Genomic DNA, 23,685 nt, shown 5'->3' with positions numbered 1-23,685 from the left:
TATTGATAAACAGTAATATGGTTCATCAGGCCCACTCAAAGGACCATGAAAATGGATTGTACAATATTCAACATATCTGTTTCTGGCACAGCTTCTCCAAATAGATAAGGTATTGCAAAAAGGACAGAAATAGAGCATACACTTACTTTTAACATTATTAGCAAAATTTCAGTTGCGTTTTACTGTACTACACCTCCAGTACAGCAGGTGTCAGTAATTCTCAAATGTTAATAGTAGAACCTTTACTGAAGAAGAGGTTCGAATTTCGGAAGTACCCCTTCATCCAACGGAAGTTTAGAGTTTCAAGATGGCGCTGGAAGGAATGGAACATAATGTAAGTGATTTCGTTGTCTTTATTATGACTATCACACTTTTGAGAAAATATTGTAGATAAGACATTGATTAGACACTGAACAGTGTGTTCTGTAAAGTTGGTTCTCATCAGAAGACGGTTGAACTGTTTTGAATAGACCAAAACGGTCTGTCAAAAATAGAGAATCCTGCCAGTTTGCTGTCTCATTGTAAGCTACTTTTAGCAAGCTAACTAGCTGTTAGCTTTCTAGCTAGATAATCGAATTAATTATGTTTGTTTCAGTGACATTCCTTATATTTGTGACTATGAATAACTTGGCATGAGTTAAGTATAATGGACAAAAATATAGCTAGTTGTTAAGTAACGTTAGCTAGCTAATTTAGTTAGCCGCTAGTATGACATTTTTGTCAGTAAACTGGTAAAAATCTTATTTTAAGCTAGTCGTCTTGCTAGATAGCTAGTTAGGCCTATAGCTACAACGTTAGTCACCTTGATGTTAATTATCTAGCTAACGTTATATACGTTGTTTACTTGACAACTTTCCAACAACTATCTCAGTTATTGAATATGTATCGGTGTATTTGCAGATGGAGATGGAGGACAGTAAAGGTGGTTCTGGTCTCCGGCAATACTACCAGTCCAAAATAGAAGAGTTACAGGTAAGCAAACACAGGTTTTAATAAAAATGTACTAGCTAACGTTGCATGTTGTCTGTTGACACCGTAGTGGCAGTACTGATACAATTGTCAAGCTTAGAATTAACTGGTCTCTGCCTCCAGTTGACAGTGAATGACAAGAGTCAGAATCTCAGACGTCTACAGGCTCAGAGGAATGAACTCAATGCAAAAGGTAGGAATTATCTATCCAGAACAACAACAGCTTAACTTCTCTTCTAAACAGCAGTGTAGCTAACTAGCTAGTAGTTAATTCATTGTGACAAAGCCTAATTGTAGCAATAATTGTGTGGATTATAAATTGTCAATGCTGTGTCAGACTACGGTAATTTGATTGCACTCAGGAACATGCACATTATGAATTGGCAGTCGTTGTTCAAATCTATTTGCTTTGTCCCCAGTGCGTCTCCTTCGTGAGGAGCTGCAGTTGCTACAGGAGCAGGGTTCCTATGTTGGAGAGGTGGTGAGGGCCATGGACAAAAAGAAAGTGCTAGTCAAGGTGTGTATAAAGCTTTTTTTTTGCTGAAATGTAACACAAACCTTTTCAGTGGTAAACTGTAGTTGCTCCTGGATGACATTGGCAGTCTACTGTGCTACTTGTGTCCAGGTCCATCCAGAGGGAAAATTTGTGGTGGATGTGGATAAGAATATTGACATCAATGATGTAAGTATGGAAACATTGTTGTTCATATTTCACCACATTGTGGAGAGAACTTAATGTTTCTATGTACAAAGGTAGATGTATCTGTGTACAGTTCAGATTATCAACACACGGGAACCATATTTTAACCACATTTATTTGTTTTTGTCGAATTGGAATAAGTGTTAACAAAATTCAGTTGAAAAGCCAAAAATATCCAGATCCTATTCAGATGGCTGGACAGAAGAAGAAAAAACATCAACGTTGCTTATTATTCATGAATGTATGCACTGATTAACCCCGTTGCCCATTACCAACAGGTGACTCCAAATTGCCGCGTGGCGCTGCGCAACGACAGCTACACCCTTCACAAGATCCTGCCCAACAAGGTAGACCCGCTGGTCTCCCTCATGATGGTGGAGAAAGTGCCTGACTCCACCTACGAGATGATTGGCGGCCTGGACAAGCAGATCAAGGAGATCAAGGAAGTGATTGAGCTGCCAGTCAAGCACCCAGAGCTCTTCGAGGCTCTCGGCATTGCACAGCCCAAGGTGGGTAGCCCAAAAGGAATAAATCCCTTATTGGGTTCTTTCTTAATTCAGATGTCGTATCATCTGTATATGTTAACCACTCTTACAATGTAAACTCAAACAATTATCTTTTGCATTTGAATTTACTTTATAAGCATATAGAGTTGGCAATGTCTGAAAGGAATGCAACACTCCAAAATCTACCTTGGGTCAGACCTTTTCATACATTGTTGGCAGTGTCCTAAGGTATTGTTCTGATCATGTCTCATAGCATTTATCACATAAACCTCAACAGTCTTGATTGCCAGAAGGAACAGAAAGTGGCGCCAGTTAATTCCAGCATAATCATCCTAAAATACATCATGAAATTTGAGATGCACTGTGTCATGTCTCTTAGGTTGTCTAACCCCCCTTGTTGTGTGTCTCTCCACCAGGGTGTGCTGCTGTACGGCCCCCCAGGTACAGGGAAGACCCTGCTGGCCAGAGCCGTGGCCCACCACACTGACTGCACCTTTATCAGGGTGTCCGGCTCGGAGCTGGTGCAGAAGTTCATTGGAGAGGGTGAGTCATCAACGGTCAGCCATTTTGGTTACCATTCGACAGGGTTCCCAACCGTGAAGTAATTCCCGTAATAACAAGGAATTAAAGTTAGAGAATTCCAGAATCAAGGAGATGTGTTTTGCTGCTTCCATTCTCCAAATAGCTGCTGTTTAGCTCAAGCATGTTTAAGTGCATTTCACTACTTTTTCATGGAGCACAGCAATGAGTGAAAGTAGTAGGCTAAATGTCTCTCACCATGCAAGTGGTAAAACAGAACCTGTTATTATAAGTATTTCACTCACATCACGCTGCTGGCTGTAACCCTGCTCTCTTCCCCATGCCAGGTGCCCGCATGGTGCGTGAGCTGTTCGTCATGGCCCGCGAGCACGCACCCTCCATCATCTTCATGGACGAGATCGACTCGATCGGTTCGTCACGTCTGGAGGGGGGCAGTGGGGGCGACAGCGAGGTGCAGAGGACCATGCTGGAGCTGCTGAACCAGCTGGATGGCTTTGAGGCCACCAAGAACATCAAGGTGGGTGACTCGTACACCACTGTCGTCTTTATAATGCTTTTATAAATTCTACTCTACAATAAAACTCACACTTATATAACACCACACACAGTCTACACCCTTACTTAATTTGTATGCTATTACTCTGCTACACCACTCTTGACACCACATTCTCTGCGGCTTCTCGCCATTGATTTCAATCTGCCACTCTCCTGTCAGTACTGTCTGACAACACTTTCTTTCCACTGCTCACCAATCAATCACACGCTAGATATTATATTCTCTATTCACTGTCCTCCCACCCAGTCTAGCACTCAACAACCTCTCAATCTGTATTTGCATGTTCTCTGTGATGGTACAAATAGACAAAACAGCCAGTATTTTTTTTAAGACAATTCTATAGAAATTAGCAATAAATGCAGATTACAAGTATTTCATTGTCTAAATGTGATAAGTCAAAGAGTAGTACAGTTAAAAAATATTTAGAAAAAATACCAATGTGTTAAATATATACATTTGATGTTTAAAGACTAAAAGCAGCTATGTCTGTGTTGAGCAGTTCAGTGCTTGCCCCTCCTTCTCTGAGGCTGCCTCAGACTCCATGCTGATGTCCACGTCTATCTAGGGCAGCTTGATCCTACTGCTCAGTTCCAGGCTGTAGCGGTGGGGCTGGCCAGAGGCATTGGCCAGCACGGAGTCCACCATCAAGTGGTAGATCTTCTGGGACGCTGTGACCTTTGATCCTCAGGGCCTTAGAACTGCCAGCAGGACTCCTCTCTGGGGGTGCTGGATGGTGGGGGTGGACCGAAAGTCTGAGAGAATGGCAGCGTTTTTGACGAACCTGACCTCCAGGGGCTCCGCGAGCTCCTGCAGGCTCTCTTCCTGCTCCACCTCCCTCTTCCTCCTCTCCTGATGCTAGAGGGAAGGAGGGATGAATGGACAGAGAAAGAAAGAGTAGGTCAACACCACACAGTATGACAATCAGACCCTTAACACTATCAAAGGGAAAATAGTGCTGCTCTGTAGCAGTACAGTACTCAGTGTAAAAAACATTCAGGACAGCCTCAATTCATCAGGGCATAGACTCTACAAGGTGTCAAGTGTTCCACAGTGATGCTGGCCCATGTTGACTCTAATGCTTCCCACATTTGTGTGAAGTTGCGTGGATGTTTTTTGGGAGGGTGGACCATTCTTTATGCACCCGGGAAACTGTTAAACGTGAAAAATCCAGCAGCGTTGCGGTTCTTGACACACTCAAACCGGTCGCATTGCACCAAACCCCGTTTAAAGGAAATTCAATCTTTTTTTCTTTCCCACTGAATGGCACACATCGACAATCCACGTCTCAATTGTCTCAAGGCTTAAGAATCTTTTTTTTAACCTGTCTCCTCCCCTTCATTTACACTGAAAGTGGATGACATCAATAAGGGAACATGGCTTTCACCTGGTCAGTCTATGGCATGAAAAGAGCTGGTGTTCCTACTGTTTTTGTACACTCAGTGTATATATAATACAGTGACATGACTCTACCTCTGCCATGAGAGAAAAGTTGTTCAGTGAAGAAGGTGACTGAGCTTGGCCTGGGGACAATATCATTAGGAATTAAAATGCTAGTATGGACATGAATCTTCTTATGATGGTCCTAGGGTCAGCAATGTTAGTCAGGGAGTTGGTTAACAATGGTTTTCCAGTGCTTTGATAAGATGGTGTTAATCTATGAATGTGAAGAATGTATATCCACTGTATGTGAGTTAGCTAGCCAGACAGTTTTAGAATTTTTCAAATGAACTGCCAATCTGCTAACATTGTGTTAGCCAATCTGCTAACACACTGGTTCAAATCAGTTGATGCTAGGGCAAGTCGTAAATGCAACAAATACTGATATTGTGTCATAATAGCACTCAACGCTTTCCAAGAAAACATTTATGGTCTGTTTACATATACTGAACAATAATATAAATGCAACAATTTCAACGATTTTACTGAGGTACAGTTCATAAAAGGAAGTCAGTCAATTGAAAAAAATAAATTGGGCACAGATCTATGGATTTCACATCATTGGGCAGGGGTGCAGCCTTGGGAAGTCATAGGCCCACCCACTGTGGAGCCAGGCCCAGACAATCAAGAGTTTTCCCCCACAAAAGGGCTTTATTACAGACAAATAGTCCACAGTTTCATCAGCTGTCTGGGTGGCTGGTCTCAGATGATCCCGCAGGTGAAGAAGCCAGATGTGGAGGTCCTGGGCTAGTGTGGTTGGACGTATTGCCAAATTCTATAAAACGATGTTGGTTGAAATGAGCATTCAAGCCTCTGGAAATGGCTCTGGTGTACATTCCTGCAGTCAGCATGCCAATTGCACACACTCTCTAAACTTGAGACATCTGTGGCATTGTGTTGTGACAAAACTGCCCATTTCTAATTCAGTATGTAGTATGCTTATTGGTCATAGTATGTATATAGTTAGAATGCCAAAGGTTTATAGATGTCGTACTAAATTCACCAAAATACGAAGTATACAAGCAGTGGACACTTTCTGTTCTTTTAGGACCCATAATGCAGTTCTTCAGAAAATGGGCGTGGCTTCATGTTTTCAGATTTGAAGAAAATCTGACGAGCGGATACAAATTCATTGCTTTAACTAATTCTAACAAATGTTAAGAAAATGTTGAGCAATGTAATAAAGTAATGACTTTTCACATAAGTTACGTTACACGTTAGTTGGCTACTAATACATCGAACTTGCCAGGCAGTATATTAACTATATGCTATCTAACTAACTACCCAACGTTTATTAACTTGATTATTCACGTCATTCTTAGCTAAGTTTCTATCGTCGTTGTGCGTTCTCAATGGACATTGTTAATTCTGGCTATCTACTCCGATTTCAGAGCACTTTCATCTGAGTGTGCCAGAGCACAGAATAACTGATGAATTTACGAATGCTTAACACCTGTAGAATATGGCCGGTGTCAGTAAATGTTGGCAAGAAAAAGCGTAATTAAATTGTTGCCAGCAGCACAGTTAGTCACCAACGCTCTGGTTAACATGAAAAGTCTAACCAGCTCTGCTATGGCTAGTAAAATGGTCAGAGTGAGCTGTTCTCTCATTTGTATATGAATCTAGCTAGCAAGCTAGCCAACGTTAGCCTGGGTGCCTGATTGCCATTGTTTTAATTTAATACATTTTTTATTTCACCTTTATTTAACTAGGCAAGTCAGTTAAGAAATTCTTATTTACAATGACGGACGACACTGGGCCAGTTATGCGCCACCCTATGGGACTCCCAATACCGGCCGGTTGTGATGCAGCCTGGATTCGAACCAGGGTGTTTGTAGTGACACCTCTAGCACTGAGATGCAGTGCCATAGATCGTTGCGCCACTCGGAACGCTCAACCCTATTCCTCGGCCAGAGCGTCCAGTGTGCGCTCTGAACGCTCCGAGAGCGAAACGCTCTGAATTTACAAACGGAATTTACAACGCTCTGGATTTACGAAGTCCCAGAGCTCTTTCTACTGCTTTGTATGATGCCCACATGTACCTGGATTTGAAATGTTTCCTTTTCTTGAGCAAATCTCTAAGCAAAATGCACAGAAATTGGCACAGTTGTAAAAGCAAGACCACTCAAGACTATAGTATAATGTTATGATCCATCTTCCTATCATATGTTTCTAATTCTGTTCAATTTACAGAACAAATGTTGTGTGGAGTAGCTGGGAGTAATTTGTGGTCAGATGTGTTAATTCCCTAAACCCTTTATCTAATGTTCTTGCAATCTACAACCTACTTTTCCCACACTGCAGTCTTTTGTCTTCAGAAAGTATTCATACCCCTTGACTTATTCCACATTTTGTTGTTACAGCCTGAGTTCAAAATGGATTAAATACATTTCTCACCCATTTACACACACTACCCCATAATGACAAAGTGAGAACATGTTTTTAGAAATGTTTGCTAATTTATTAAAATTTGAGAAATATCTAATTTACATAAGTAATTCACACCCGAGTCAATACTTTGTAGAAGCACCTTTTGGCAGCGATTACAGCTGTGCAATATTTGCCCATTTATTATTTAAAAAATTCTTCAAGCTCTATCAAGTTGATCGTTGCTAGAAAGCCATTTCCATGTCTTGCTATAAGATTTAAGTCTAAACTGTAACTAGGCCACTCAAGAACATTCAATGCTGTCTTGGTAAGCAACTCCAGTGTTGATTTGGTCTTGTGTTTTAGGTTATTGTCCTGCTGAAAGGGGAATTCATCTCCGCGTCTGTTGGAAAGCAAACTGTACCAGGTTTTCCTCTAGGATTTTTCCTGTGCTTATAGCTTTTTAATCCTAAAAAAAACTCCATAGTCCTTGCCGATGACAAGCATACCCATAACATGATGCAGCCACCCTGCTTGAAAATATGAAGATTGGTACGCCGTTATGTGATGTTGAATTTGCCCCAAACATGACACTTGGTATTCAGGACAAAAAGGTAATTTCTTCTTTCAGTATTACTTAAGTGTCTTGTTGCAAACAGGGTGCATGTTTTGGAATATTTTTATTCTCTACAGGCTTACTTTTCACTCTGTCATTTAGGTTAGTATTGTGGAGTAACTACAATGTTGTTGATCCATCCTTAGTTTTCTCCTATCACAGCCATTAAGCTAATTGTTTTAAAATCACCATTGGCCTCATGGTGAAATCCCTGAGCAGTTTCCTTCCTCTCTGGCAATCGAGTTAGGAAGGACACATACGTCTTTTATAGTGACTGGGTGTATTGATACACAATCCAAAGTCTAATTATTAACTTCACCATGCTAAAAGGGATATTCAGCATCTGCTTTTTATTATTTTTACTCATCTACCAATCAGTGCCCTTTGTGAGGCATTGAAAAACTTCCTTGGTCTTTGTGGTTGAATCTGTGTTAATACAAATAAAACAATTACACACTAAATTCCACTTTGACATTATGGGGTATTGTGTGTGTGTAGATCAGTGACACAATATTGATTTAAGACATTTAAAATTCAGACCATAGCACAAATATGGAAAAACCGGAAATATCACATTTACATATGTTTTCAGACCCTTTATTCAGTGCTTTGTTGATGCACCTTTAGCAGCGATTACAGCCTCGAGTCTTCTTGGGTATGACGCTACAAGCTTGGCACACCTGTATTTGGGGAGTTTCTCCCATTCTTCTCTGTACATCCTCTCAAGCTCTGTCACGTTGGATGGTGGAGCATCACTGCACAGCTATTTTCAGGTCTCTCCAGGGATGCTCGATCGGGCTCTGGCTGGGCCACTCAAGGACACTCAGAGACTTGTCCTGAAGCCCTCCTGAGTTGTCTTGGCTGTTTGCTTAGGGTTGTTGTCCCGTTGGGAGGTGAACCTTCGCCCCAGTCTGAGGTCCTGAGCGCTCTGGAGCAGGTTTTCATCAAGGATCTCTCTGTACTTTGCTCCGTTCATCTTTGCCTCAATCCTGACTAGTTCCCCAGTCCCTGCCGCTGAAAAACATCCCCACCGCATGATGCTGCCACCACTATGCGTCACCATAGGGATGGTGCCAGGTTTCCTCCAGACGTGATGCTTGGCATTCAGGCCAAAGAGTTGGTTCTTGGTTTCATCAGACCAGAGAATCTTGTTTCTCATGGTCAGAGTCCTTCAGGTGCATTTTGGCAATCTCCAAGTGGGCTGTTGTGCCTTTTTACTGAGTGGCTTCCGTCTGTAGAGATGGTTGTCCTTCTGGAAGGTTCTCCCATCTCTACAGAGGAACTCAGGTTCTTCGTCACCTCCCTGACCAAGGCCCTTCTTCCCCGATTGCTTAGTTTGGCCGGACAGCCAGATCTAGAAAAGTCTTGGTGGTTCCAAACATCTTTAATTTAAGAATTACGTGGGACCTTTATAAAGACGGTTGTGTGCCTTTCCAAATCATGTTGAATTGAAAAACCTGTTTTTGCTTTGTCATTATAGGGTATTGTGTGTAGATTGAGGATTTTTGTATTTAACATTTTGTATTTAATCCATTTTAGAATAAGGCTGTAATGTAACAAAATGTGGAAAAAGTCAAGTGGTCTGGATACTTTCCGAATGTACAAAATATAGATAAGAAAGGCATACCAAAGAAGCCTATAGGGAGAAGGTGAATAAATACACCTCTGCCATCTTCAACCAGGATCTCAGCGATCACTGCCTCATTGCCTGCGTCCGTAATGGGTCCGCGGTCAAACGACCACCCCTCATTACTGTCAAACGCTCCCTAAAACACTTCAACGAGCAGGCTTTTCTAATCTACCTGGCCCGGGTATCCTGGAAGGAGATTTACCTCATCCCGTCGGTAGAGGATGCCTGGTTGCTCTTTAAAAGTGCTTTCCTCACCATCTTAAATAAGCATGCCCCATTCAAAAGATCTAGAACTAAGAACAGATATAGCCCTTGGTTCACTCCAGACTTGACTGCCCTTGACCAGCACAAAAACATCCTGTGACATACTGCATTAGCATCGAATAGCCCCCGCGATATGAAACTTTTCAGGGAAGTCAGGAACCAATATACACAGTCAGGAAAGCTAAGGCTAGCTTTTTCAAACAGAAATTTGCATCCTGTAGCACTAATTCCAAAAGGTTTTGGGACACTGTAAAGTCCATGGAGAGTAAGAGCACCTCCTCCCAGCTGTCCACTGCACTGAGGCTAGGAAACAGTGTCACCACCGATTAAATCTACGATAATCGATAAATTCAATAAGCATTTTTCTATGGCTGGCCATGCTTTCCACCTGGCTACCCCTACCGGCCAACAGCTCTGCACCCCCTACAGCAAGCCCCCACGCTTCTCCTTCACCCAAATACAGACAACTAATGTTCTGAAAGAGCTGCAAAATCTGCATCCCTACAAATCAGCTGGGCCAGACAATCTGGACCCTCTCTTTCTAAAATGAAACGCCGAAATTGTTGCAACCCCTATTACTAGCCTGTTCAAACTCACTTTTGTATCATCTGAGATCCCCCAAAGATTAGAAAGCTGCCGAGGTCATCCCCCTCTTCAAAGGGGGAGTCACTCTAGACCCAAACTGTTATAGACCTGTATTCATCCTGCCCTGCCTTTTCTAAAATCTTTGAAAGCCAAGTTAACTTCTTATGGACAGGTGGGACGGTAGCGCTCCACCTGGCCAACATCCGGTGAAATTGCAGAGTGTGAAATTCAAACTACAGAATTATAAATATTTAACTTTCATAAAATCACAAGTGTAATACATCAAAATAAAGCTTCACTTCTTGTTAATCCAGCCGCTGTGTCAGATTTCAAAAAGGCTTTACGGCGAAAGCACACCATACGATTATCTGATGACAGCGCCCCGCATACAAAAGCATGAAAAACATATTACAACCAGGCAGGTGTGCCACGAAAGTCAGAAATAGCGATATAATAAATGCCTTACCTTTGATCTTCTTCTGTTGGCACTCCAAAAGGTCCCAGATGCAACACAAATGGTCCTTTTTGTTCGATAATGTCTATTATATCCATAAAAACTCAGTTTAGCTGGCGCGCTTCAGTCAATAATCCACCCAGCTTCCCTCCATCAAAATGCATACAAAATGAATCCAAACTGTTACTAATGAACTTTTCCAAACAAGTCAAACAACGTTTATAATCAAACCTTAGGTACCCTAATACGTAAATACCAAAGAACGTGCTCTCATTCACTCGTTTGGAAACACTACAGCCAAAATGGGAGCCACCTAGAAAAACTACAATTTCTGGCTAATTTTTCCAAAAACCAGCATGAAACTCTAAAGACTGTTGACGTCTAGTGGATGCCCTAGAAACTGCAATCTGGGAGGATTTCGCCTTTATAATAAAAGTGACAGCCATTGAAAACAGTGGTAGGCTGATTTTTTTTTTTTTAGGGGGGGTGGGTGGTTTGTCCTCGGGGTTTCGCCTGCCATATCAGTTCTGTTATACTCAGACATCATTTTAACAGTTTTAGAGTGTTTTCCATCCAAATCTATTATATGCATATCCTAGCTTCTGGGCCTGAGTAACAGGCAGTTTACTTTGGGCACACTTTTCATCCAGATGTGAAAATACTGCCCCCACCCAAGAGAGGTTAACAAAGAGATCACCGACCATTTCGAATCCCACCGTACCTTCCCCACTATGCAATCTGGTTTCCGAGCTGGTCATGGGTGCACCTCAGCCACGCTCAAGGTCCTAGACGATATCATAACCGCCATCGATAAAAGACAGTACTGTGCAGTCGTCTTCACTGACCTGGCCAAGGCTTTTGATTCTGTCAGTCACCGCATTCTTATCGGCAGACTCCATAGCCTTGGTTTCTCAAATGACTGCCTCGCCTGGTTCACCAGCTACTTCTCAGAGTTCAGTGTGTCAAATCAGAGGTTCTGTTGTCCGGATCTCTGGCAGTCTCTATGGGGGTGCCACAGGGTTCAAATTCTCAGGCCGTCTCTTTTCTCTATATACATCAATGATGTTGCTCTTGCTGCTGGTGAGTCTCTGATCCACCTCTACGCAGACGACACCGTTCTGTATACATCTGGCCCTTCTTTGGACACTGTGTTAACTAACCTCCAAATGAGCTTCAATGCCATACAACACTCCTTCCGTGGTCTCCAACTGATTTTTAAATGCTAGTAAAACTAAATGCATGCTCTTCAACCAATTGCTGCCCGAACCCGCCCGCCCACCTAGCATCACTACTCTGGACGGTTGTGACTTAGAATATGTGGACAACTACAAATACCTAGGTGTCTGGTTAGACTGTAAACTCTCCTTCCAGACTCACATTAAGCATCTCCAATCCAAAATTAAATCTAGAATCTGCTTCCTATTTCGCAACAAAGCCTTCACCCATGCTGCCAAACATACCCTCGTAAAACTGACCATCCTACTAATCCTTGACTTCGGCGATGCCATTTACAAAATACCCTCCCACACTCTACTTAGCAAACTGGATGCAGTCTATCACAGTGCCAGCCGTTTTGTCACCAAAGCCCCATATACTACCCACCACTGCGACCTGTATGCTCTCGTTGGCTGGCCCTCGCTACATATTCGTCACCAAACCCACTGGCTCCAGGTCATCTATAAGTCTTTGCTAGGTAATGCCCCGCCTTACCTCAGCTCACTGGCCACCATAGCAACACCCACCCGCAGCACGCGCTCCAGCGGGTATATTTCACTGGTCATCCCCAGAGCCAACACCTGCTTACCGATCACTGTACCTGTACACAGCCAATCTGTAAATAGCAACCCGACTACCTCATCCCCATATTATTACTTACCCTCTTGCTCTTTTGCACCCCAGTATCTCTACTTGCACATCATCATCTGCACATCTATCACTCCAGTGTTAATGCTAAATTGTAATTATTTCGCCTCTATGGCCTATTTGTTGCCTTACCACCCTAATCTTCTACATTTACACACACTGTACATAGATTTTTCTATTGTGTTATTGACAGTACGTTTGTTTATGTGTAAGTCTGTGTTTTTGTCGCACTGCTTTGCTTTATCTTGGCCAGGTCGCAGATGTAAATGAGAACTTGTTCTCAACTGGCCTACCTGCTTAAATAAAGTCGAAATAAATAAAATAAAGAAGCTGAATAAGACCCAAAGGACTAATATTGTATGTTAAATGTGTTTTTACTGCCTCAGGTCATCATGGCCACCAACCGTATTGACATCCTAGACTCTGCCTTGCTCCGACCCGGCCGCATCGACAGGAAGATCGAGTTCCCCCCTCCCAATGAAGAGGTCAGTACTGCCCCATATTTGTTTTGCCCCTAAAACATTCTGTGATTATCAATATAGTAAAAATCTGCCTTGGGACGGTATTCAATCTGTTGGCGCTTTAACTATGCACCTTTTAAAGAGTGGCTGCCCTTAAAAGCAACTCCTCCTTTATAAAATGGCCTATGTGGCATCGATTTCAGTCAGAAACATTTATTTTAGTGTCAATCTCGTTCAAAACAGATTTGCGAGATGATAGGGGGGGAAATTATGTCACGGAATGAAGGGTACCATAACAGTTGTCCTTAAATTGGGTTTATTTAAATTCAGCCCACAACTGGCATCAAAGTAATCATCAATTCTGAGCGCTGCACCACGAGACCTAGTCGTAATGCCTGTGGGGCTAGCTAGGGACCGTCAATAAATTAATAATAGCTAGGGACCGTCAATAAATTACACTATGTACATGGGTCAATATGTTTAACTGTCAATAACTCCAAATTTCAATGACTTAACCTCAAACCAAGTATAAATTGTACAAATTCATATACAAATATTGAACGCATTTGAGACAACTAAAAGATGTACAACATGAAAATATTATTGACGGACCCTAATTAGCCCCAGAGATTGACTATCCAATGTCAAACCAATTTTGCCACAGTCGCACACCAGCCAGCTGAAGCTAATTGAAGAAGTTGGCTAGCACTAGCTATACTAGGTGACTTCAAGACGCAAGACCTGGTTAGACTGTTTCAAGTTAACTAGAAGGGTGAGTGACTATAACTGCGTACTGTTTTGTCAGGGTGACTACAAAAGCTTGCCATGTGCGAACACACAAGACAACCACATTAACCCCCCCCCTCATTCACTGTAAACGCTGCATATGTCGGCTCAATTGGAAATTACCTTTAAATGTCAAGCACACTATCATGCTGATTGAATTGAATCCCCGCCTTGGTATGGCAAGACAGCACAGTGCACCATATTTAGACTGTTGGTAGTAAGGATCTGTTGGTGTTCTGTACCATTTGTTAATTTAAAAAATCATTGGATTTATACCAATGAGTCTAGTCCAGCATCCTCATGGTCTCCTCACTCAGATAGTTTTGTATTTGCGTTGACACTTATTCAGCTTCATGTAAGCAGCTTGCTACTACAGTGTCTTAATTCTGGCCCCATCCCATTTCTTTCTGCTCCTCCTCAGGCCCGTTTGGACATCCTGAAGATCCACTCAAGGAAGATGAACCTGACGCGTGGAATTAACCTGAGGAAGATTGCAGAACTGATGCCCGGAGCCTCTGGGGCTGAAGTTAAGGTAATACACTGAGACGCACAGTTTGGAATGAGCCCACCAAATGAAGGCTAGCACAGACAGTTCAGTGTATGAGGGGTTCAGTGTATGATGGCTAGTAGGGAAAACTTTGGCCCCATCCAGAGATGACCCCTACCCCACAGTTGTGTGGATCTGTTTGTTTCACCATTGTACGTTTTGTAATAGTTCATTGTAGTGGATACATGTCCAACTGGGTTTGACATTTACGGTGTATGTAGAATATCAGGAGCGAATAACCACAGACTTGATACTCCACAAGTTATTGAATGGGGCCCACCACATTAGGGCTAGCACATGCACAAGGGCAGAACATGTACAACTAGGGCTGTTGCATTGACCATATTATCAGTCATGACCGCAGTAAAATTCACGATAATATCCTCTTATGCACTCTGGACATGTGTACCCAACTCGCTAAAGATCTTCAAGTTGCTAATGGATGGTACTCAGGGCTATATTGTCCCTCTAACCACTCTGACATCAATGCAGATGCAGTCGAAAATCACAAACACTTATCATCAAACCAGTATGTGCTTTTAAAACTCACCTCACCGTGATTGATCAATATGAAGAAAGAAGTTCAACAGCGGGTTGAAACTGAGTGTAAAACATGTTCGTTGAGGATGTTGTTTCAAAGCCTAACAATGAAATGGACAGAGCTTTCTAAGTTGTTGATTAATGAAACACAACCATATACATATTAGAGCTTACGCAAACACATAGGCCTATATACTGTATTAGCCCAAGCCCGAAAAAAAAACATTAATTAAAAATAATGATTGTGCCGTTATAGCCTACCGCATATTAAACACAGCAAATAAAAAAAAACTGATTTAAGATCACCTACATGACCAAAAGTAGTGAACATTCTAAAATCATGGGCATTAATGTGGAGTTGGTTCCCCTTTGCTGCTATAACAACCTCCACTCCTCTGGAAAGGCTTTCCACTAGATGTTGTAACATTGCTGTGGGGGCTTGCTTCCATTCAGCCATGAGCATTAGGGAGGTCGGGCACTAATAGTCAGCGTTCCAATTCATCAAAGGTGTTCAATACGGTTGAGGTCAGGCGGCCTGGAGATGCAAAACGTGTTTATGTTAATTGCCTGTAAATTACCATGAGACCGGCTGACAAAATGTCATGACCGCCACAGCCCTATGTACAACTAGCCATCCTGAAACATCCCCTAGTCCAGGGATTGGTAACCATGTTCCTGGAGTGCCTTAGTGTTAGACCACTGTGTGTCTTACTTACTCTTATTTCACCATGGTAAAACCTTTGTGTTTCTGTTCCATCTTATTTCTCAGGGTGTGTGCACCGAGTCAGGTATGTACGCCCTCAGGGAGAGGAGAGTGCACGTCAACCAGGAGGACTTTGAGATGGCTGTCGCCAAGGTTAGTCTTCTATCGTGTTACTGTCTAAACACTCTCCAAGAGACAGTTTGTCTCTATTTTACCTCTAGCTCCCTTTTGTCCATATTATGCCTAATATAATCAATACTATACTGAACGAAAATATAAATGCAACATGTATAGTGTTGGTCCCATGTTTTATGAACTGAAATAAAAGATTACAGAAATTGTCCATATGCACAAAAGGCTTATTTCGCTCAAATTTTGTGCACAAATGTTTATATCCCTGTTAGTGACCATTTCTCCTTTACCAAAATAATCCAACCACCTTACAGGTGTGGCATATCAAGAAGCTGAACATTACACAGGTGCACGTTGTGCTGGGGACAATAATGGGCAACTCTAAAATGCCACAGATGTCTAAAGTTTTGAGGGAGCATGCAATTATTAACTGACTGCAGGAATATCCACCAGAGCTCTTTCCAGATAAGTGAATGTTCATTTCTCTACCATAAGCTGCCTCCAACGTCGTTTTAGAGAATTTTGCCAATATGTCCAACCAGCCTCACAACCGCAGACCACATGTAACCTCGCCAGCCCAAGACCTCCACATCCGGCTTCTTCACCTGCAGGATCATCTGAGACCAGCCACCTGGACAGCTGATCAAACTGTGGGTTTGTACAACCAAAGAATTTCTGCACAAACTGTCAGAAACCGTCTCTGAGAAGCTCTTCTGCGTGCTCGTCGTCCTCACCAGGGTCTTGACCTGACTACAGTTCGATGTCGTAACCGACTTCAGTGGCCAAATGCTCACCTTCGATGGCCAGTGGAAAAGTGTGCTCTTCACGGATTAATTCCAGTTTCAACTATAGCGGGCAGATGGCAGAGCATAGCGTGTGTGGAGTCGTGTTGCCGAGCGGTTTTCTGATGTCAACAGAGTGGCCCATGGTGGCGGTGGGGTTATGGTATGGGCAGGCATAAGCTACGGACAATGAACATAATTGCATTTTATCGATAGCGATTTGAAAGCACATAGATACCTTGACGAGATCCTGAGTCCCATTGTTGTGCCATTCATCTGCAGCCATCACCTCATGTTTCAGCATGATAATCCATGTCGCAAGGATCTATACACAATTCCTGGAAGCTGAAAATGACCCAGTTCTTCCATGGCCTGCATATGTCATCCATTTGAGCATGTTTGAGATGCTCTCGATCAACGTGTACGACATCGTGTTTCAAGACCCGCCAACATTCAGCAACTTCGCACAGGCATTGAAGAGGAGAGGGACAACATTCCACAAGCCACAATCAACAGCCTGGTCAACTCTGTGAAGGAGATGTCACGCTGCATGAGGCAAATGGTGGTCACACCAGATACTGACTTTTTTTTTAAGTCATCTGTGATCAACAGATGCGTATCTGTATACCCAATCATATGACATCCAAATATTAGGGCCTAATGCATTTATTTCAATTTACTGATTTCCTTATATGAACTGTACCTCAATAAAGTGTTTGAAATTGTTGCATGTTGCGTTTATTTTTGTACAGTGTAGTTAGTCTTGATCAGAGATTTTGTATAAAATAAAAAGGATCTATACTGGTCCCAGATCGGTTTGTAGTCTTTCCAACTACTATGGTCATTGTGATGCCAAACAGTTTGACACAACAACAACCATAGGAGTTGGCTATACAAAGCTCAAACAGATTTTGGACCATCTTGTCAAAAACAAAAAAAGTCGATTGACGCGCCAGCGTGTCAAATGCATTAATATAATACAAAAATCCCCCTCAAAATCCCCATAAAAATAAGTGTTTCAGTTGGATTTATTTTTCTGTGGGCTGCGTCTCAATCCACTGCATGTGCCTATGTCAGCCTTCCACATCTGCGATGGCAGGTGGCAGAGCTACAGCGCTGTTTGTCAGATCAGGAGACATCCCAAATATCTGTCTTCTCAGGAGTACGTCTTTAGCGTTTTGCTCTACGACCCCCACGGGACTCGTCTGAAGTCAATACCAACTATGTGCCAACTGTGCGTCAGAAAGGTTTGGGCTACAAACGAATGACCACTACTGTTATTGCGACACCAGATGTTTTACTTTGATACCAGGTTTAGTATCATAATACTCTATCTTAACGATACTCAATACCGTAATGATACCACAGCAATAAAATAAGAACCGCTGGGCTTCATTTTTTTTTAACATTGAGCAATATGTTGGTAACTGGACGAACAAGTAGAATATCTACTCTGTATTAAATTTCTTACAAAAATAGAACGCCATATGAAATAACAGAAGAATCCCATCAATTTTCCTTTTTGCAAAACCATATCGGAGACTCAGAGCAGACAAAATAATGGTAAAATTACATTATCTGGGTTAATTTCTTAATCTGTGGCCATAATATTTAGTCTGATGACATTTATTACAGCTAAATAATTTAATGTATTCAATTAAGTTTAGTTCCAAAACGACAAACACTTTGACGCTCATTTCTGAAGCTTCTATATTGCAATAGTCATGTAGTCTAAATGCCATAGAAATACAATGGAATTTACACAGCATACTACGATTCCCAGAGTACATTTCACTTCCCAGAGTGCAATGCGCCTTCCAGGGCTGACTACTGCTAGCAAGCCCAGACAAACACAAAGTAGTTCAAGTATATTGCTGTGAAGTTATGAGTGCACTTTACTTTTGGGTTGTGTAATCATAGTGCTCACATGAATGTCATGCAGAATATATTTTCATGTCATTGTCACTCAAATGATTCACATTTAGTGGAATAACGACAATGTTACAATAAATGTAATGTGTAAAATCATTTTGGAGCTAAACCTCCCCTTGCACTGCTTTGTTACACCTTTTTGTTGTTTCTGTGGTTAGGCCCTCATCTGCTCTGTAATCAAAGTATTCCCATAGTTTGCTTCTGTAGCCAGTTTTGTAAACAAGCTGCGGGCATGGTGGTAAGGTGTTTTCGTTAGAAGAAAGGGAAAGGAGGATACCTAGTCATTTGTACAACAGTGCGTTCAACTGAAATGTGTCTTTTGCATTTAACCCAGCCACGCTGTCTGCATTTTCTCTCTGGCTTGCTTCTCAAATGTGGCTTACGCTGTGTTAGCTGCATGCTCAAGCACAGCCTTGTAGCTACTGCCCCCTTGAAGATTCAGAAAATTACTAGACAGACTCGATCCTCTCAATCCGTATATGACGTGAGACACATGACAAAAGTACCAAACGTTTTTTCATGTTTTGGTATCGGAAAAAGTACAGAAGTTTCGGTATACATTGCAACACTGACCAAACTATGGAAACGGGAGACTCACGAACACGATGGTGATCTCTCCGTGTTGCCCCCTACAAGTGTCACAGGACTCTTCTGAAGGTAACCCGGTACCGGTTTTAAAAAGGGATTGGAAGTATGGAAGTAGTTTTGTGCCAACAAAAAGGGGTTAAATGTGTCAAAATATATATTTCCTGAGCTTTCTTGTATCTCCTAGATATGGGACAGACATTTCAAAACCTTATTTTTTTTTTTACTGTCCGTTTTACCATGTATCAATGTGTTATTCAATGCTATGGGCTATAGCCAGTGGTCTAAAGTGCGACCAATTTGGTCGCATATGCAACAAAATATTTTGCTGTGCGACCAGGAAAAAAAATCTCCCAGATAATTGTTATAAGTCTCCGCTGTACCGTTGTTTCTGATTGTTCTAGAGAAAAAAAGTGAGTGCAAATTCGATAGCGTCATGATTGTACCATTACTACAGCGAAAACAGCTTGCTTCTAGCACACGCCCGAGTAGTTTTAACAGATCTGGGCTGTTAAACCTACTCAGGCGTCGTTAACCGTTTGTTTAAAGACTTTTCAGTCATTACATCATTGACTTGCTAGCTAATTTGACCACATTGTTACAGCCTTATTCTAAAATGGATAAAATAAATCCCTCAGCAATCTACACAAAATGCCCCATAATGACAAAGCAAAAACGGGTTTAGAAATTTTAGCAAATTTATTAAAAGTAAACAAGTATTCAGACCCTTTCCTATGAGATTTGAAATAAAGCTCAGGTGCATAATGTTTCCATTGATCATCCTTGTTTCTACAACTTGATTGGAGTCCATCTGTGGTAAATTAAATTAATTGAACATGATTTGGAAAGGCATACACCTGTCTATATAAGGTCCCACACTTGATAGTGCATGTCAGAGCAACACCAAGCCATGAGGTCGAAGGAATTGTCCGTAGAGCTCAGAGAAAGCATTGTGTCGAAGCACAGATCTGGGGAAGGGTACCAAAACATTTCTGTAGCACTGAAGGTCCCCAAGCACACAGTGGCCTCCATCATTATTAAATGGAAGAAGTTTGGAATCACCAAGACTCTTCCGCCCGGACAAATTAAGCAATCTCGGTAGAAGGGCCTTGGTCAGGGAGGTGACCAAGAACCCGATGGTCACTCTGACAGAGCTCTAGAGTTCCTCTGTGGAGATGGGCGAACCTTCCAGAAGGAAAACCATCTCTGCAGCGCACTACCAATCAGGCGGAAGCCACTCCTCAGTAAAAGGCACATGACAGACTGCTTGGAGTTTGCTAAAAGGCACCTAAAGACACTCAGACCATGAGAAGCAAGATTGAACACTTTGGCCTGAATGCCAAGCGCCACGTCTGGAGGAAACCTGGCACCATCCCTACGGTGAAGCAAGCATGCTGTGGAGATGTTTTTCAGCGGCAGGGACTGGGAGACTCGTCAGGATCAAGGCAAAGATAAACGGAGCAAAGTACAGAGAGATCCTTGATGAAAACCTGCTCGGGACCTCAGACTGGGGCAAAGGTTGACCTTCCAACAGGACAACGACCCTAAACACACAGCCTTGAGTGGCCCAGCCAGAGCTCGGACTTGAACCCGATCGAACGTCTCTGGAAAGACCTGAAAATAGCTGTGGCGCAATTCTCCATTCCATCCTGGCAGAGCTTGAGAGTATCTGCAGAGAAGAATGGGAAAAACTCCCCAAATACAGGTGTGCCAAACTCATAGTTCCATACCCTTGAAGAATCAATGCTGTAATCGCTGCCAACGGTGCTTCAACAAAGTGCTGAGTAAAGACTCTGAATACTTATGTAAATTTAATAATTCAGTTTGATTTTATATAAATTGGCATAACTTTCTAAAAACCTGTTTTTGCTTTGTGATTATGGGGTATTGTGTAGATTGAAGGGGGGGACAATTTAATCAATTTTAGAATAAGGCTGTAACGTAAAACAATGTGGAAAAAGTCAAGGTGTTTGAATACTTTTCGAAGGCACTAGGTCTACAGGTTATCAATGATAATAGCAATGAATGAATGACACATCTCTTGCATGTCATTGTCAAACCTGACATTTTTAAAGAGATTTTGTACAATTTTCTATAATTTATCTCAATATGAAAATAGTGCTTTTACACAGTATAGAAACACAATATTCCACAAATGACTGGTATTTGTATCAGCATTTTAGCTTTTTATAATAAACGAATTTCTTTACATTAGTTTATTATAAAGGTTTATACTTTTAGGGATTAAAATGGACAGACCCTTTTCCCCAGAGTTTGTTGTTTTGTTAATCACTGATTTTAATTTGGCTCCTTATGATAAGGTCCATTATCACTGGCTAACGACCCCTGCCCTGTGTCTTTCCAGGTGATGCAGAAGGACAGCGAGAAGAACATGTCCATCAAGAAACTCTGGAAGTAGACCTTTGGGATTTTTTGGGATCCGAACGCAGATATTTATTTACCTGCAAAGTCAAACATGTATATTTTTACTCTTTTGTTTAAGATTGGTTTATAATTGTTACCCAAAATTAAGTCTAAAATAAAATGGTGTCTCCCCACTGAGAAACAAGTCCCCCATTTCCCTTTTTTTTCCACCCTCACTCCTGTCCTGTAGCCTGGTCCAAGGTCTGTTTGTGCTTGGTAGCCTACACAACTATAGGCGTTGGCTATACAGGCTCTCTCCCACTGCATTCAAGGTAAATGCTGCAGATGTTGGCTCAATTGGAAATTACCTTTTAAATGTCAAGTGCGCTATAGACTTGTTTCTGATAGAATCCTGGCCTGAATAAGGAATACTCCTCTTAGCAGAATTCCAGGATTCTTTATCTTTAGTTTCCTCGATTCCTTGTGTCCCATCTTCTCGCCACTCTCATCCATTGGTTTGTGCAGGTCCTAGTAGAGCCCTATGCTGTAACAGTTTTACTCCACAAGTCGTGAACCACTTTTTACACGCCCACAACCCAATCATCAGATTACGAAAACCACATCTTAATGCAAGGTATAACCGGGGCTAGAAGATCAATGACAAGTGAGGCCAAATAAACAGGGTCACCTTGTATCTTTATGGAAGAGATTTTCTTGAATGGTTTGGTTAAATTTCAGATCTCACAATCAGTCATCAGTGTTATTTTGCATACAATTAATAATTGATCATTCATAATCAATATCTTCATCTTGTCAACATCTCTTTCATTTAAACCAATACTTGTACTTACTAGACTAATCTACACATTCTAGATTATTATAGAGGGCATAGCTCTGATAAATAGTATATACACTACGTTTTCAAGACCATTGTCCAACATGCTTTTTCATGGTTGTCACATTGCCAATTAGGATTAGGCCTATTATGAACTACACAAGTCCAGCCAGTATCCACAACTCCTCATTGCACAGAGACACAAAATAAATTCAGTATACCGGACAAGCTCATACACTTAGAAAGAATGAGCAGTACAATTTTTTTTAAAACAGTCCACAATGCTAAATAATTTATCTTGAGGTGACAACATCCAATACTTCTGATCCAACTTGTAATGGCAATGACAAGTCTCACAAACAGACATCCATTGTCAAGAGCTAGGCAAACCCACGCAGTTTCAATTGATTCCACTGTATTCACTTGAGTCACCACCGATAGCTGTTCACCTTGTGGAAAGGTCCCATTCCCAAGTTCCCTCTATTCTCCACTCATCTCAATGTCCGTTTGCCACCACCTACACCATCTCTCTGGCAGTGGTGGTCTCTCGTGATTTAACGTAAGTGTATGTGAGATTTTGTTCTGGTTTCTGAGATTATGGCACAATGCCAGTGAAACACTTAAGTCCAAATCCATTCCCATTATCTCTATCACCAGCTAGTTTCTATGGTTTACGTACAGTAATGGTTTACTTAAAGTAATGGAGCTTTATTGTATTATATGCAATACCCCCTCTGTAGCTCCAGGGATTGTATGCTAGGTGGTTTGAACCCAGCAAAGCAACCTGTGGACCTCAATCTCAACCCTCTGCAGGATGTCCCGGAGTTCAAAACTCAGCAAAAAAGAAGCGTCCTCCCACTGTCAACTGCATTTATTTTCAGCAAACTTAACGTGTAAATATTTGTATGAACATAAGATTCAACAACAGACATAAACTGAACAAGTTCCACAGACATGTGACTAACAGAAATTGAATAATTGTCTCTGAACAAAGGGGGGGGGGTCAAAAGTAACAGTATCTGGTGTGGCCACCAGCTGCATTAAGTACTGCAGTGCATCTCCTCCTCATGGACTGCACCAGATTTGCCAGTTCTTGCTCTGAGATGTTACCCCACTCTTCCACCAATGCACCTGCAAGTTCCCGGACATTTCTGGGGGGAATGGCCCTAGCCCTCACCCTCCGATCCAACAGGTCCCAGACGTGCTCAATGGGATTGAGATCCGGGCTCTTTGCTGGCCATGGCAGAACACTGACATTCCTGTCTTGCAGGAAATCACTCACAGAACGAGCAGTATGGCTGGTGGCATTGTCATGCTGGAGGGTCATGTCAGGATGAGCCTGCAGGAAGGGTACCACATGAGGGAGGAGGATGTCTTCCCTGTAACGCACAGCGTTGAGATTGCCTGCAATGACATCAAGCTCAGCCCAATGATGCTGTGACACACCGCCCCAGACCATGATGAACCCTCCACCTCCAAAATGATCCCGCACCAGAGTACAGGCCTCGGTGTAACGCTCATTCCTTCAACG

At 42.1% G+C, this 23,685-nt stretch overlaps 1 protein-coding gene across 2 annotated transcripts; it reads left to right on the top strand.

The window, feature by feature from the left end:
* The first annotated feature begins 240 nt into the window (after positions 1-240).
* On the top strand, positions 241-21,521 carry prs8 (26S protease regulatory subunit 8). Of its 2 annotated transcripts, XM_014157010.2 has the most exons (12): positions 241-334; positions 901-972; positions 1,093-1,162; positions 1,389-1,486; positions 1,595-1,651; positions 1,948-2,178; positions 2,592-2,718; positions 3,042-3,232; positions 12,874-12,972; positions 14,156-14,266; positions 15,591-15,677; positions 21,321-21,521. In XM_014157010.2, exons 1-12 carry the CDS (start codon positions 308-310, stop codon positions 21,372-21,374), a joined length of 1,224 nt encoding a protein of 407 aa, XP_014012485.1. In that variant the 5' UTR covers positions 241-307; the 3' UTR covers positions 21,375-21,521.
* The last annotated feature ends 2,164 nt before the right edge of the window (positions 21,522-23,685 follow it).

The sequence above is a fragment of the Salmo salar genome, chromosome ssa19 (genome assembly GCF_905237065.1).
Source record: "Salmo salar chromosome ssa19, Ssal_v3.1, whole genome shotgun sequence".
NCBI classification, from domain to species: domain Eukaryota; kingdom Metazoa; phylum Chordata; class Actinopteri; order Salmoniformes; family Salmonidae; genus Salmo; species Salmo salar.
The sequence above is the reverse complement of the archived record's forward strand: the minus strand, read 5'-3'. Positions and strand labels throughout refer to the sequence as shown.